The 17,068-nt window shown below is 56.8% G+C and overlaps 1 protein-coding gene across 1 annotated transcript; it reads right to left on the reverse strand.

The window, feature by feature from the left end:
* Window positions 1-2,089: 2,089 nt before the first annotated feature.
* LOC144951574 (putative serine protease K12H4.7) lies at window positions 2,090-15,989 on the reverse strand. The gene is made up of 9 exons (XM_078881843.1): window positions 15,684-15,989; window positions 14,827-15,008; window positions 11,714-11,949; window positions 10,528-10,660; window positions 9,470-9,584; window positions 7,375-7,579; window positions 5,834-5,924; window positions 5,323-5,531; window positions 2,090-4,582 (listed from the first exon to the last, which is right to left on the reverse strand). Exons 1-9 carry the CDS (start codon window positions 15,915-15,917, stop codon window positions 4,467-4,469), a joined length of 1,521 nt encoding a protein of 506 aa, XP_078737969.1. The 5' UTR covers window positions 15,918-15,989; the 3' UTR covers window positions 2,090-4,466.
* Window positions 15,990-17,068: the final 1,079 nt, after the last annotated feature.

The following is a 17,068-nucleotide window of genomic DNA, read 5'->3' on the forward strand; positions in this document are numbered from 1 at the left end:
ATTTGCTCATCGCGTTGTTTAAAATTACGATTAATCGATTTCAAATCGATTAAAATTACGATTAATCGATTTTCAAATAGATTGATCAAATCGAATAATCCTTCAGCCCTAGGCTCAACCATCAACCGCGTGAACTCCGCTCATCCTCGCGAGCAGCAGCAGCGGCTTCGTTGCTGGGTCATCGAACAAAGGGGACATTCGTCGTGTGGTGCTTTCAGATGCACCACTGCTGCTTCGGCCGTCTGGAACGCGCTCTTCTTCCGTCACGATACTAGAAAGCCGCTGGAGCAGTTGCGGCACTTTTGAATCATCATCCAGAGTGACAACCTCGTTTCTTTAGCAACTGCAATTTTTGCGTTTAGTTTGTTGTCCTTCCCCTCCGGCACCTCCGATTATCGCGGCTGGCCACGCGCGGTGCGAAAGAAATTCAACATACAAAGACAAAGGTACCCCGTATAGCCTATTAGGGCAAGTGCTATTTAGCGAGTAGCACCGATGAAGGCCGGCACATACACACACACTCACATACACAGTCGCCCTTTCAGATGCGCTGCTGCTGCTGCTGCGGCCGTCTGGAACGCGCTCTTCCTTCGGATATGAGGAAGCCGCTGCAGCAGCTGTGGCACTTGTCAATCACCATCCAGAGTGACCAACAACTTTGTTGTGTTTAGTTTGAGCCATGCACTTTTAAATCATCTAGTGACCAACTCGTTTCTTTAGCAACGACTGTCTTGTGTTTTGTTTGAGCCACGCACTTTTAAATCATCCAGTGATCAACTCGTTTCTTTAGCAACAACTTTGTTGCGTTTAGTTTGAGCCACGCACTTTTAAATCATCGAGTGACGAACTCATTTCTTTAGCAACGACTGTCTTGTGTTTTGTTTGAGCCACGCACTTTTAAATCATCGAGTGACCAACTCGTTTATTTAGCAACGACTGTCTTGCGTTTAGTTTGAGCCACGCACTTTTAAATCATCGAGTGACGAACTCATTTCTTTAGCAACGACTGTCTTGTGTTTTGTTTGAGCCACGCACTTTTAAATCATCGAGTGACCAACTCGTTTATTTAGCAACGACTGTCTTGCGTTTAGTTTGAGCCACGCACTTTTAAATCATCGAGTGACGAACTCATTTCTTTAGCAACGACTGTCTTGTGTTTTGTTTGAGCCACGCACTTTTAAATCATCGAGTGACCAACTCGTTTATTTAGCAACGACTGTCTTGCGTTTAGTTTGAGCCACGCACTTTTAAATCATCGAGTGACGAACTCATTTCTTTAGCAACGACTGTCTTGTGTTTTGTTTGAGCCACGCACTTTTAAATCATCGAGTGACCAACTCGTTTATTTAGCAACGACTGTCTTGCGTTTAGTTTGAGCCACGCACTTTTAAATCATCGAGTGACGAACTCATTTCTTTAGCAACGACTTTGTGTTTAGTTTGAGCCATACACTTTTACATCATCCAGAGTGACCAACTCATTCCTTTAGCAACGACTTTCTTGCGTTTAGTTTGAGCCTCGCACTTTTAAATCATCGAGTGACGAACTCATTTCTTTAGCAACGACTTTGTGTTTAGTTTGAGCCATGCACTTTTCACCATCCAGAGTGACCAACTCATTTCTTTAGCAACAGCTTTTTTATGCATTCAGTTTGTGTCCCGACCCCTCCCCCTCCCGCCGGCACTACCGAATATCGCGGCTGGCCACGTGCGGCGCGCGAAAGAAGTTCAACGCGCAGAACTCGCGGTGCCGATGTGGGCACTCGATTCCATCGCATCTGCCGCAGGGTTGCCGGAGGGCTTGCGGACACTTGCCGGCTGGTCCGCATTGGAACCTTGCGGGACCATCCGAACCGAACGCAAAATCGATTTGCGAAGCGTGACGGTGTTCGCGAGAGCGTGCGCCTATCGAACGAAAGGGCGGTCCCCGCCCTGCCAAGGGAACTTTATCTCGCCATCTACACGGACACGGTGTCGGACACGGACACTGCTGTTGATGATGTTGTTGTTGATGATGACGTAGTCTCTTCTTCTTCCCCGTCACCCGCATCTCGCGAGTGATGCACCGTAGACGTTTGTGGTTTCGCAGATTTATTAAATTTTAAAGAACACAAATCATTTTTTTAAAAAGAGAATAACCAAAACGGAGCGCGAATCGTATTCACTTTCACCTTACCGCGCTCGCGATCACCGGCGGGCGAGCAGGCGGAAGATTTCGTTTGGCGCAGATTTTTTTTATCGACGGCTCGACGCCACAACACCGCCGAGGTTAGCAACGAAGCAAGCGGGGTTCCTTCACCTGGACGGCCGAGGCTCATCGAGGAATGGCTCGCTGAGAGATGGCTCCCTGAGAGATGGCTCGCTGTTGGATCACCGATGGCTCCCTGAGAGATGGCTCACCGTTGCCTCGCTGCGAGATGTCTTGCTGAAATGGCTTGCTGAGAAATGGCTCGCTGATGGCTCGCAGACAGAGATCAGTGCAAACGAGGCAGCCAGCCGAACGAGGAGGAGGTCGCAGACGACATCCACGAAACCCGAGTGGTCACGCGTAAAGAAAAAAACGAGAAAAAATAAAAACACGTCGCGACAATCTCGAACCAAATGACGACAAAATGTCAATGCGCAAAACAGAAGAAATAATTGCGGGCGGGCGAGACGTGACACGTTGGGACAGGCGCGGGGCAGCGTCGAGCGGACAAAAGCACCACCCGCCGGCTCCCAAGGAACCGAACCGAATGTGCGGTTAGTTTAGAGAGCGCCAGATTCGAGAGAGGGGGGGGTGGGGGTTGGGGGGAAAGAACGCGACCGTCCCGGCAAGTCACGTCGCCACGTATCACCACGAAATGTCACGACCTCCGCACACATTCATCGCGCGTTGTTCATCACGCGGCACCGCGCTCGCGCCCGCCCACACTTTGCCGTGGAACCCGACAAGAGAAATGTCGCTCAACAACCCTGGCCGAACGGCCGATCGCCCGAGTATTTGCGCGTACGGGAACCGCCACGCGTCCCGGCTCCGCTATCACTGCACGGCGAATTACCTTGGTGCGGGGTTTACCAAAACTCGAGTCCTTGCAACCCACCGCCACAGCCCGAAATAATTAACTCGTTCCATGCCATGCGCACCGGATCATTGTCAAACGCGTCTCCACGTCGCACGCTATCGAATGCGCTTCTGCGGCCGTCTGGAACGCTCTTCCTCCCGATATTAGCGAGCCTCTGGGAGCTACGCGACTTTTAAATCGTCATCTGGATTGGCAAACTCATTTCTTTAGTGATTGATTTGTTGTCCTTCCCCCGCTGCCTCCGGTTACCAGGCTTCGTACAGTGCGAAATACGTTCAACATTACATACAAACATACAGCCTGGAGTTTGGGAATCCCTGCCTCCTGTTGTAAGGCAGTGCGAGCGGTGTGCCGTGGTGGGAAGTGCTTTGTTGAACTGTGCCACGAGTGCTCGCCCACTGCCATTAATAAAGTCCCTCGATTGCCGTTTTGATTTTTTGTCGTGACAACCGCAGTCGTGAGATGAGGCCGGGCACTCAAAGTTCGTTTCGCTTGCACCGATCGGAGCAGATTCACGTCCACGCAAAACGCCGATTTCTGTCCCCCGATTCTTTTGGTGAAATGCACCGGCATCTCCGTCACCGTCAACAGCCCTGGAGGCGTTGACGCGGTGGCTCGGAGATGTTAACCACCTCGCCTGGTGTACAGGAGGTCGTGGGTTCGATCCCGACACTGACGCCTGCTGCTGTATATTTGGAGTCTGCGTGTCTCTCTCTCTCATCATCATCACGGTGGCTAGGAGATGTTAACCACCTCGCCTGGTATACAGGAGGTCGTAGGTTCGATCCCGACCCTGACGCCTGCTGCTGTATATTTGGAGTCTGCGTGTCTCTCTCTCATCATCATCATGGTGGCTAGGAGATGTTAACCACCTCGCCTGGTTTACAGGAGGTCGTGGGTTCGATCCCGACACTGACGCCTGCTGCTGTATATTTGGAGTCAACGTGTCTCTACTACTCCCCCAAATTCAGAATCGACGTGCATTCAAGAGTCCTATAAATTTCCACGTGATCAGGTGCCACTTTGTTGAGCGGTCGTTTGTGACAGCCAGCTCGCTTCTGAATAAGAGCTACAGCATAGCTCAGAGGACCTTCCCTGGTAAAATTTAAAAAAAATTAAACTGCTCAGTTTGAGTATTAATTCTCATTTCGCCGTGTAAACAAATCGATTCAGCTCAACTACTCCGAGCTTAGGTGGGCTACTGATTTCCTCTCTGGCCCATGGACTCAATGGTGAGTGGGGATGGTGAGTGGGGATGGTGAGTGGGGGATAGGGCACACACACAAACACACACCACGTATCGCCAAGCACATTGTGGGAATCCGCGTTTCTTTCTTTCCCCGGACTGAGCGGCGTCGTTTTCACACCGGAAGAGCGCACGCTCCCGGAGGCCCCCATGAGCTCAGTCGTCTTCGCTCAGCCACTTTTGCAGAAGGTCGAAGATCCGGGCGCGGGCCTCGGTCAGTTGCGGAGGGTCCTGGGCCGTCGCGGGGTACATGTTCGCGCAGTGCGCCGTCCCTGCGGCGAGATGGAATGTGCCCCGGGGGGGGAGGGGGGGGTGCGTGCCGTTAACGGCTCGTGCGTTCGTCGCCGATTCATCGCCGATTCGTCGCCGATTCCCGCCGGCGGATAGCAATAATTATCTGAACCGACCAGGTCCTGGGGAGCTCCCCCTCTAGGTTGACTCGGCCTCAAATGAGCACCTGGTGCTGCGTGTAGACATGGCCGCTCGCACCTCCGGTTGACTTCGATCGGTGCGAAAGAAGTTCAACTTAGAAACGTGAAAACAATCGGGAGGCGAAGGTGGCCGGGCTTGGCGCTGGCCACCCCACACTCCATCGTGTGCCGTGCCGGCCTTCATAGGTGCTCGCTAACAGCAGTTGCCCCAAAAGTCTGTTAAGGCTACACGGGGGATCTTTGTATTAACCGTAAAATGCTACGGTGGACGTGAACAAGATCCCATCGCGTGCCGGCGTCGCGGTCCGCATTTGCCAAAGCTTGCGAAAAACTCCACCGCAAATTTCACTCCAAATTTGGAATCGCACTCGGCAGCAACGGCAGCAGCGCCGGCGTCGCCGCCCGCTGCGAAAAACTTGGCCCGGAGAAGAATCCACGCGGCCACGGGGAGAGAGAGCGAGAGAGAGCGAGAGAGAAACACGCAAACCACCCAATACGCAACACGCATCGACGTCAGGGTCGGGGGTCCAACCGACGGGCCTTCCCGCATGCCAGGCGAGGGAGATAACCGCTCGACCTGCCTTGGATGTAGATGGCGGGCAGGTCGGCGGCGAGGTCGCGGGTGGCCCCCAGCGCGTGCCACGGGTCGATGGAGCCGTTGGGGAAGACGATGCGCGAGGCTCGCAGCGCCAGGCCCCCATAGTCCTCGTTGGTTCTCTGCACGGCGGCCGCCACCGCCGCCGCGTCGAACTCGGGCCCGTACACGTCAGCGCACTGCTGCAGCTTGTAGCTGCGGGCGGGCGCAGGGGGGCGAGGAGCGTGGGTGGGCGTGGGTGGGTGAGCGTGGGTGGGTGAGCGTGGGTGGGTGAGCGTGGGTGGGTGAGCGTGGGTGGGTGGGCGTGGACGAGCGTGGTCGAGCGAGGGTGGGCGTGGGTGGGTGAGCGTAGGTGGGTGAGCGTGGGTGGGTGAGTGTGGGTGAGCGTGGGTGGGTGAGTGTGGGTGGGTGTGGGTGAGCGAGCGTGGGTGGGCATGGGTGAGCGTGGGCTCGTGTCTACTCTCTTACAGGACACACGGACGGGAGTAGGCGGATACCTGAGTGGGAACCCGGAGAACGGCTGCTGTGCCGAGTCGGTCGTCTGGTAGAACCCGAACTCCGTGCACGTCTGGTACACCCACTGCCGGCCTGCAGCGTGCACACAGCCCACGGGGGGGGGGGGGGGGGGTGAGTAACACAGATCATTGCGCAATTCAACCGAGGGAATGTGTCGAGAAGTGACGCGTTGCCGAGCGAGAGGCCCTCCACAAACCCGACGCCACCAAACTAATAAAACAAAATCGCCGCGTGTAGGTCGCCGGCAGGTGCCGTGGGGGTTGACCGAGCGAGACGGACCGGCCCCGCTGCACCGCCGGTGCCCCACCTACTGCGCCAACTCGCCGCGTTTCGGCCGCCCGGCGCCTCCGCTCGTCGTTGCGAGCGTCGCTCCTCCGCCCTCTGCTGTCGCTGAAGGGCGACTGCCTCCGACTGGCCTCGATGGCGTCCATCACGAGCCTCCTCCGGGCCGAAAGGCAAAGATCCCCCGCATAGCCGTTAACAGGCTGTCGGGGCAAGTGCCGTTATAGAGTGGCACCTACGAAGGCCGGCGCACGAGGGGGGTGGGTGGCCAACACCACGCCCGGCCGCCTTTGTCTCCCCAGTGGCGATGTTTACACACCGCACCGGGTATGTATGTAGGTTGAACTTCTTCGCAACTGTATGTGCTTATTAGAGGCCGAGTCGACCTAGGGGAGGCCCGGGGCCGGTTCAAATAATCGTCACCGGTGTTGGCTGTGAGCGGGAATCGAACACCGGGTCGCCGGGTTCGTAGCGCAGCGCGCTAACCGCTACACCACCGCTCCCCACTCACAGACACACTCACACAACAACAACCGCCATTCGCCACTAAGTGGCGGTGACGTCACCACGACGCTTGTGCCAGACCAATGTGCACCTTGAGGCCACGTGAAGTGTCACACGGCACGCACGCACAGACACTCACGCACAGACACACACAACAACAACAACAACAACCGCCATTCGCCACTAAGTGGCGGTGACGTCACCACGACGCTTGCGCCAGACCAATGTGCACCTTGAGGCCACGTGAAGTGTCACACGGCACGCACGCACAGACACTCACACACAGACACTCACACACGGACACACACAACAACAACAACAACCGCCATTCGCCACTAAGTGGCGGTGACGTCACCACGACGCTTGTGCCAGACCAATGTGCACCTTGAGGCCACGTGAAGTGTCACACGGCACGCACGCACAGACACTCACACACAAACACTCACACACGGACACTCACACACGGACACACAGACACTCACGCACAGACACTCACGCACAGACACTCACATACACTCACACACGGACACACAGACACTCACGCACAGACACTCACAAACAGACACTCATGCACAGACACTCACACACGGACACACACACAACAACAACAACCGCCATTCGCCACTAAGTGGCGGTGACGTCACCACGACGCTTGTGCCAGACCACCGTGCACCTTGAGGCCACGTGAAGTGTCACACGGCACGCACTCACAGACACACACACAGCACGCACGCACCGCCGGACGCGACGGCCGGGCCATCCCACGCGTGGCCACGCATCTCGCGCAGGAACCCCGCGTAGCTGGCGTCCACGCACGGAGCCCCGAGCGCGTCGCTGGCGAGACGCACGGCCGCCGCGTAGCGCTCGTAAGCACCGCCCAGCGCCGCGTCGCGCATCACCGCGCACAGCACGGCGATGGTGACGTTCGTGCCCTTTGCCCCCTGCGGACGAGGGAGGGTGGGGGGGCGGAGGTGGGGGGGATGGGGGGGAGGTGCGCACAAGGATAATAAGCACTTACCGAAAGTCTGAGTCGACCTAGGGGAGATCGTGGACCGAATTATCACAATACAAAACAATTAAAATCAATGGCATTTTCTTCTGTCGGAGCTTTGAAATCAGGCGGCGGTAGCCTCGTCCTCCAGTTTTTAAAGCTGTTGTAATTCATTCCAGGGCCCGAGGAGCACGATAGGAAAATTCTTGTTTATACATTTTAGTCATTGCCCTAGGAAGTGTGAAAGAGAATCGCTGACTGAGAACGAAGGCCCGGTGGGTTGTGATGGTTTTTTTGTGAGCTGTGATATGTTCACATTGTTACAATGATTACGAGGGCTCCTTCGGAGGACGCAGAGAGCAATACACTCACCACACAGAGACCCATAGACTCATCACACAACAGAGACCCATAGACTCACCACACAACAGGGACCCAGAGACTCACTCACACAACAGAGACCCATAGACTCACCACACAACAGAAACCCATAGACTCACCACACAACAGAGACCCATAGACTCACCACACAACAGAGACCCATAGACTCACCACACAGAGACCCATAGACTCATCACACAACAGGGACCCAGAGACTCACCACACAAAGACCCATAGACTCACCACTCAGAGACCCATAGACTCACCACACAACAGAGACCCATAGACTCACCACACAACAGAGACCCATAGACTCACCACACAGAGACCCATAGACTCATCACACAACAGAGACCCATAGACTCACCACACAAAGACCCATAGACTCACCACACAGAGACCCATAGACTCACCACACAACAGAGACCCATAGACTCACCACACAAAGACCCATAGACTCACCACACAGAGACCCATAGACTCACCACACAACAGAGACCCATAGACTCACCACACAAAGACCCATAGACTCACCACACAGAGACCCATAGACTCACCACACAGAGACCCAGAGTCTCACCACACAAAGACCCATAGACTCACCACACAGAGACCCATAGACTCACCACACAACAGAGACCCATAGACTCACCACACAACAGAGACCCATAGACTCACCACACAACAGAGACCCATAGACTCACTCACACAGAGACCCGTAGACTCACTCACACAGAGACCCATAGACTCATCACACAACAGAGACCCATAGACTCACCACACAACAGGGACCCAGAGACTCACCACACAAAGACCCATAGACTCACCCCACAGAGACCCATAGACTCACCACACAACAGAGACCCATAGACTCACCACACAACAGAGACCCATAGACTCACTCACACAGAGACCCGTAGACTCACTCACACAGAGACCCGTAGACTCACTCACACAGAGACCCATAGACTCACCACACAACAGAGACCCATAGACTCACTCACACAACAGAGACCCATAGACTCACCACACAACAGAGACCCATAGACTCACCACACAGAGACCCGTAGACTCACTCACACAGAGACCCATAGACTCACCACACAGAGACCCATAGACTCACTCACACAGAGACCCGTAGACTCACTCACACAGAGACCCATAGACTCACCACACAACAGAGACCCATAGACTCACTCACACAACAGAGACCCATAGACTCACCACACAACAGAGACCCATAGACTCATCACACAACAGAGACCCATAGACACACCACACAACAAAGACCCATAGACTCATCGCACAGAGACCTCCGATTAGGCCGGTTGGCTACGTACGCAGCAAAAGAAGTTCAACGCGCACACACACGCACGCACGCACACGCACGCACACGCACGCACACGCACGCACACGCACGCACACGCACGCACCATCATCTGCGATGCGGAGTCCTCACCTCGAAAGCCCGGTTGTCTTCGTTGTACTGGACGACGTCCATGAAGAAGCCCGCGAGAGTCTCCAGCAGATACGCAGAGTCCGCGTCCGACCGCACGTCCAGAGGCTCGCAGAGCCTGCGACAGAGGGCCCCCCCCTGCCGGGTTGAGTGCTCGTCAGCGGACGGCGGTGGCCGCCCATTTCCCGAAATGCCGACGAATGTTTAGACACCCGACGGAAGCGGTCGCTTGACGACAACAACGACGACGCGGCTATCCTCGCTCCATTCCGATGACGAGCGTGCGTGCGCGCACGTCGCCGGGATGGGGAATCGTGAACGCAATACGTAATCCACACGATGACGAGCCACTTCGTGGGGCTATCATTTGTGCAGCCAGGTCGCTTCTGAAAGAAAGAGCTATACAGCTCAGTGGGCCTTACCCGGCAAAACAATATCTATACGCAAATAGGTTTCCGTTTAAGTGGCTATTGTGGCGTTGTTGGCGATGACTGGCGCCATAACACCTCAGTGATGTCTCGGAGAAAACGATGGCGACAGTGGTGGTGGTGATGTTGGTGGTGTTGGCGCATCAGCCAGTCATCTCAGCCAGTCGACCCCATGGCACCTGGGTCTGCCCCTTGACCTCCTGCCCGGCGGGCGTTCGACACTTAACGTGGCCTCAACGTGCACGTAGCCTGGCACAGGCGCCGTGGTAAGATCACCGCAACTTAGTGGCGAATAGCGGTTGTTGTTGTTGTTGATGATGGTGGTGGTGGTGGTGATGATGATGATGAATGCCATCACGCCGGAGGGAGCGGAGGGGACGGGGGAGGGGAGGGGAGGGGAAGGGAGGGAGCGAGGGAGGGGAGGGAGCGATGGAGGGGAGGGAACGGGGGAGGGGAGGGAACGAGGGAGCGGAGGGAGCAAGGGAGGGGAGGGGACGGGGGAGGGGACGGGAAGGAACGAGGGAGCGGGGGAGGGGACGGGGGAGGCGAGGGAGCGGAGGGAACGAGGGAGTGGAGGCCGTGGCATCCGACCGGTGCCAGGGTTGGGCCTGAGGCTTTGCGCTCCCCGCCTACCCGAAGTCCTTGCTGATCTTCTCGTAGTCCTTCTCGCCGAGCAGCTGCACGACTCTGTCGGAGGCGTCCTCGACGCTGGCGGCGCACTGCACGTCATACGCCTCCAAGGAGCGCCGCACCACCTCCAGGTACTCTGGGAGCGCGGCGACGGGCAGACGCAATCGTCCCTCGTCAGCCGCTGTCGTCAGCCATGCTCAATCCACTGCCCGATGAAGCCGAAACAAAGACGGCGGCCGTCTGGAACGCTCTCTTCCGATATTAAGAAGCCACTGGAGACAAGCACTTTTAAGCAATCCGGATTGAACGCTCGTTTCTTTCGAACTGCTTGTTGTCGTGTTCAGTTTGTTGTCCTGCCCCCCGCACCTCCGATTAGCTCGGTTGGCTACGCACGGTGCGAACGGAGTTCAAGGTGCGTACGTACGCAAGACACTTAACGTTTCATCGCTGTCTTATACTGCCAGAGAGTGCTTCTGCGGCCGTCTGGAACACTCTTCCTTCCGACATTCGGAAACAGCTGGAGCTACGCACCTTCAAATCATCATCTAGGATTGACAAACTCACTCCTTTAGAATCTGCTTCTTCTACACTCTTTGGTTCTTTCGGTAAAGTCACGTCAATAGAAAATAAAATAAAATAGATCACGACGTTTCGGGCGCAACACATTCCTGCGGAGGGAGCTGGTAGGAACGTTGGGTTGCTTGGTCAATGGCCAGGGTCAACGGCGGCGTGGTGTATTCCGCAAATATGCCCGACTGTGAGGGCGGGCACAAGCCGGCGTGAGTAGGTTAAACGTTGAGTTTTATAAGGGCACCACGGGGTGACCAGCCCCTCCCCACCCAGCCCCACCCTCCCCTCCCCACCCAGCCCCTCCCCACCCTCCCCACCCAGCCCCTCCCCATCCTCCCCACCCTCCCCTCCCCACCCAGCCCCTCCCCACCCTCCCCTCTCCACCCAGCCCTACCCCTCCCATTTTTGGATGCACAACGGACGGACACAATAATCCCCTGTGGGCCGGTGGAACCAGGTGGACGGTGCCAAGGAAGTTCAAACCACACATCGGCAGGATTATTGCGGCCGGGCTTACTGGAACAGCTGATGCAGCGGGGTCACGGGGCGATCTTAAACCCTTTCGCTCCGAACAACACCGAAAATCTGGTCGCGAAAGCCCGCCCCACGCCCCCCTCACCGGGGAAATTGACGGTGGCGTTGAGCGGCGCGCTGCTCGCGACGGCCGAGTGCACGAGGTGGGGGTACTTGAGGCGGAACCACGCGGCGAGCGACCCGGGGTAGGATCCCCCCACAGCCACCCACTTGGCCCCCGCCAGCCGGGGCAGCGCTGCCCCCATCTCGCGCCGGAAGTGAGCGAGGTCGGCCAACGCCTGCTCGCTGCTCAGGTAGCGCAGGTTCTCTACGCTTGCGTTGCTGGCGGTGGGGGGGGGGGGAGGAGGAGGGTGGGAGGGGAAGGGGGGGAGGAGGAGGGGGGAGGAGGAGGGTGGGAGGGGAAGGGGGGGAGGAGGAGGGGGGAGGAGGAGGGGGGAGGAGGAGGAGGAGGGGCAAACAGCGGGGAGAGGGTTGAAGTGAGTTCAAGTTACGCCGGTCGAGATGCTCAGGTGGGCGCAGGTTCTGTGCGCTGGCATTGCTGGGGGAGGGGGAGGAGGGAGGGGGGAGGAGGAGGGAGGGGAGAGGAGGAGGAGGGAGGGGGAAGAGGGAGGGGGGAGGAGGGAGGGGGGAGGAGGAGGGAGGAAGGAGGAAGAGGGAGTGAAGAAGGAGAAAGGATCGGGGAGGAGGAGGAAGGAGGGGGAAGAGGGAGGGGGGAGGAGGGAGGGGGGGAGGAGGAGGGAGGGGAGAGGAGGAGGAGGAGGAGGGAGGGGGGAGGAGGGAGGAAGGAGGAAGAGGGAGTGAAGAAGTTGAAGGGATGGGGGAGGAGGAGGAGGGAGGGGGAAGAGGGAGGGGGAGGAGGGAGGGGGGAGGAGGAGGGAGGGGCGAGGAGGAGGGAGGGGAGAGGAGGAGGAGGGAGGGGGGAGGAGGGAGGGGGGAGGAGGAGGGAGGGGCGAGGAGGAGGGAGGAAGGAGGAAGAGGGAGTGAAGAAGGAGAAGGGATGGGGGAGGAGGAGGAGGGAGGGGGAATAAGGAGGGAGGGGGGAGGAGGAGGAGGGAGGGGCAAAGGGGAGGAGGGAGGGGGAGGAGGAGGAGAGAGGAGGAGGGAGGGGCGAGGAGGGAGGGGGGAGGAGGGGCACGGCGGCCTGTGGGTTGAATTAATTTCGAGTTACGCCGGTCGAGATGAGATTATTTGTTTTCTGTTTGCGTTCAAGACGGTTTCCCGGCTGCGTCTGCACGAGAGGACCGACCCCAGCAAACGACATCAGAGATCGGCATGCCGGAAAGACGCGCGCATACTCGAGAGTACTGGCGTAAGGCAGGGAGGAAAGTGCAAACGCACGGCGAAACGTGCAGCGGTCAAACTCACGGGATCCGTCATCATGATGTATTCGTGGGGCTTTTTAAAAAAAAGGGATTTTAAAAAAAAATTCATTATTATGATTTTCTGAATTTGTTTGTGCCCGGCTAGGTGCTCGCGGTGCACTCGTGCAGGCCAGGAGGACCCCTCTCAACGACCACTCCTGTTAATGACCAATCGCCTTAACGACGGGCCTCCATAGAGCCCAATGTGTAGTGTATAGTGTAGTGTATAGTAGTGTAGTGTATAGTAGTTTAGTGTATAGTGTAGTGTATAGCAGTGTGGTGTATAGTAGTGAAGTGTGTAGTAGTGTAGTGTATTGTGCAGTGTAGTGTATAGTGCAGTGTAGTGTATAGTGCAGTGTAGTGTATAGTGCAGTGTAGTGTATAGTAGTGTAGTGTATAGTAGTGTAGTGTATAGTAGTTTAGTGTGTGTGTGAGAGGGGTAGTACCCGTGGGGTGTGTGTGGGTGTGTGTGGGGTGTGTGGGGGGTGTGTGGGGGGTGTGTGGGGGGTGTGTGCGGTGTGTGCGGTGTGTGGGGTGTGTGTGGGTGTGTGGCTGTGTGTGGGGGGGTAGTCCCCGTGGGGTGTGTGTAGGTGTGTGTGTGTGTGTGGGGGTGTGTGTGGGTGTGTGGGTGTGTGTGTGGGTGTGTGTGTGGGTGTGTGTGTGGGTGTGTGTGTGGGTGTGTGTGTGGGTGTGTGTGGGGGTGTGTGTGGGGGTGTGTGTGGGGGTGTGTGTGTGTGGGGGTGTGTGTGGGGTGTGTGTGGGTGTGTGTGTGTGTGTGGGGGTGTGTGTGGGGGTGTGTGTGGGGGTGTGTGTGGCTGTGTGTGTGCTCCAGCATGAGGCACGTGGGGTAGTACCCGTGGGGTGTGTGTGGGGATGTGTGTGGGGGTGTGTGTGGGGGTGTGTGTGGGGTGTGTGTGGGGTGTGTGTGGGGTGTGTGTGGGGGTGTGTGTGGGGGTGTGTGTGGGGGTGTGTGTGGGGGTGTGTGTGTGGCTGTGTGTGGCTGTGTGTGGCTGTGTGTGGCTGTGTGTGCGGGTGTGTGGGAGGGTGTGTGTGTGGGGTGTGTGGGTATGTGTGGGGGTGTGTGTGGGGGTGTGTGTGGGGGTGTGTGTGGGGTGTGTGTGGGGTGTGTGTGGGGTGTGTGTAGGTGTGTGTGGGGTGTGTGTGGCTGTGTGTGTGTGGCTAGTCCCCGTGTGGGGCACTCACGCCGTGGGGTGTGTGTGGGTGTGGCTGTGTGTGTGTGGGTGTGTGTGTGTGGCTGTGTGTGTGTGGCTGTGTGTGTGTGTGGGTGTGTGTGGGTGTGTGTGTGGCTGTGTGTGTGTGGCTGGGTGTGTGTGTGGGGTGTGTGTGGCTGTGTGTGTGGGTGTGTGTGTGGCTGTGTGTGTGTGGCTGTGTGTGGGTGTGTGTGTGGCTGTGTGTGTGTGGCTGTGTGTGTGTGGCTGTGTGTGTGTGGGTGTGTGTGGGTGTGTGTGGCTGTGTGTGTGTGGCTATGTGTGTGTGTGGGTGGCTGTGTGTGTGTGGCTATGTGTGTGTGTGGGTGTGTGTGGGTGTGTGTGTGGCTGTGTGTGTGTGTGTGGCTGTGTGTGTGTGGGGGGTGTGTGTGGCTGTGTGTGTGTGTGTGGCTGTGTGTGGCTGTGTGTGGCTGTGTGTGGCTGTGTGTGGCTGTGTGTGGCTGTGTGCGTGTGTGTGTGGCTGTGTGTGTGTGTGTGGCTGTGTGTCTGTGTGTGTGTGTGGCTAGTCCCCGTGTGGGGCTCTCACGCCGTGGGGTGTGTGGCTGTGTGTGGCTGTGTGTGTGTGTGTCTGTCTGCGTGTGTGGCTAGTCCCCGTGTGGGGCTCTCACGCCGTGGGGTGGCTCTGCCCGTAGAAGCGATGCTCCAGCATGAGGCAGGTGGCTCCGAGGCGCTGCGCATACTCCAGCCACGTGCCCTGGCTCATCCACGCCGCGTTGGCGGGGCCCTCGCCGCCGATCATCAGCAGCACGGGCCCCCCCGGCTTGTGGAACGTCTCGTTCATGAAGTACCGCTGGCGGAACAAGGGGAGGGGGGGGCGAGCGAAGTTCATCGGTGAACAACTTGGCAAGCAACACGGTAAACAACGCAGTGAACAAAGTGAACAGTCTAGTGAACAACACGGTAAACAACACGGTGAACAAGGTTAACAACTTGGTGAACAACTTGGTGAACAACCCGGTGAACAACACGGTGAACAAAGTGAACAATCTAGTGAACAACACGGTGAACAAAGTGAACAATCTAGTGAACAACACGGCGAACAAAGTGAACAATCTAGTGAACAATCTAGTGAACAATCTAGTGAACAACACGGTGAACAAAGTGAACAATCTAGTGAACAACACGGTGAATAACCCGGTGAACAACACGGTGAACAACACAGTGAACAACCCGGCGAACAAAGTGAACAGTCTAGTGAACAACACGGTGAACAAAGTGAACAATCTAGTGAACAACACGGTGAACAAAGTGAACAATCTAGTGAACAATCTAGTGAACAATCTAGTGAACAACACGGTGAACAAAGTGAACAATCTAGTGAACAACACGGTGAATAACCCGGTGAACAACACAGTGAACAACCCGGCGAACAAAGTGAACAGTCTAGTGAACAACACGGCGAACAACAGCAGTGGAGCGTTTGCTCTCATCCAGCAATGGAGCGCGGCCCCCATACAATCATCACCTGGTTCCACACCCGCGCGTCGGCCGCGCTGAAGTGGTCCAACCTCTGCTGGAACCACAGCCCCGCAGAAGCCTCGGCAGCCGTGGCAGGCGGTCTCCACGACCTCCACCTCGTAGGCTGCCCCCAGCTGCTGCAGCTGCAGCAGCAGAGCAGCAGCAGGGGCAGCAGGGGCAGCGGCGATGGCAAAGCAAGCGCGGAGCGTCGACCGCGGGCGCTGATCCAGAGCGAGGCCATGGCGAGAGGGATGGGAGCTCTGAGGGTTCTGTCTGGAAGAGCTTCCTCGTCAACAGCTGATCGGGGGGGGAGGCGGGGCGGTCACGTGCGCGGGTCAGCAGCTGATCGGGTGGGCGGGCGGTCACGTGCGCGGGGCAGCAGCTGATCGGGCGGGCGGGCGGTCACGTGCGCGGCGCGGGGTAACGGCTGGCGAGTCACGTGCACGCGATCAGCTGATCGACGCGGCTGTAGCTTGGTTCGGCTGATTGATCCGGGTGTTATTCAGCTGATCGATGCGGCTGTTAGTCAGCTGATTGATCCGGTTATCACTCAGCTGATCGATGCGGCTGTTAGCAGAGGTGGGACAAAGTCATTGTTATGCAAGTCCAAGTCGAGTCGCAAGTCATCAAATTCATGACTCGAGTCTGACTCGAGTCCAAGTCACATGACTCGAGTCCACATCTCATAGGTGGGACAAAGTCATTGTTATGCAAGTCCAAGTCGAGTCGCAAGTCATCAAATTCATGACTCGAGTCTGACTCGAGTCCAAGTCACATGACTCGAGTCCACACCTCTGGCTGTTAGTCAGCTGATTGATGCGGTTATTGCACAGCTGATTGATCCGGGTGTCACTCAGCGGATTGATCCACCTGTCAGTCAACATATTGATCCAGATATCACTCAGCCGATTGATCATATTATTGCACATCTGATTGACCCGGCTGTCACTCAGATGATTGATCCGATTATCACTCAGCTGATTGATCCGTCTGTCACTCAGCTGATTGATCTGGCTGTCATTAAACATATTGATCCGGCTGTCACTCATCGTCTCAGCAGCAGTGCCAGGCGTACGGGTAGGGTACGGGTATCGGGTACCTGATTGCGACCTCTGGGATGAAGCCATGTTGCAGGCGCGGGTGGGTTGATTCTAGGAACTTGAATTGTGAGAAGAGACAAGACGTTGGGAAATGAGTGACAAACAGTGACTCACCAGTGACTCACGGCCTACCCGTACCCGTACCCGGCCGCACCAGGGTGGCAAACGGGTACCCGTACCCGGCTGGGTACGGGTATCGGGTAGGGTACGGGTATCGGGTAGGGTACGGGTATCGGGTACCCGGTTGCGACCTCTGGTTTAGTCCCGGCTCTGTGGAACTGCTACTTTTGGC

This window comes from Lampetra fluviatilis, chromosome 63, assembly GCF_964198595.1.
Source record: "Lampetra fluviatilis chromosome 63, kcLamFluv1.1, whole genome shotgun sequence".
Taxonomy (NCBI): domain Eukaryota; kingdom Metazoa; phylum Chordata; class Hyperoartia; order Petromyzontiformes; family Petromyzontidae; genus Lampetra; species Lampetra fluviatilis.

Bases quoted from the DNA above. Each gene is read 5' to 3' on its own strand.
- LOC144951574 (XM_078881843.1), bottom strand. From the start codon at position 15,917: ATGGCCTCGCTCTGGATCAGCGCCCGCGGTCGACGCTCCGCGCTTGCT. The intron at 5,925-7,374 runs GTGCGTGCGTGC...TGCACGCTGCAG, and splicing joins CCCGGCCGTCGCGTCCGGCG to GCCGGCAGTGGGTGTACCAG. The intron at 4,583-5,322 runs GCAGGTCGAGCG...ATCTCGCCGCAG, and splicing joins GCCCGCCATCTACATCCAAG to GGACGGCGCACTGCGCGAAC.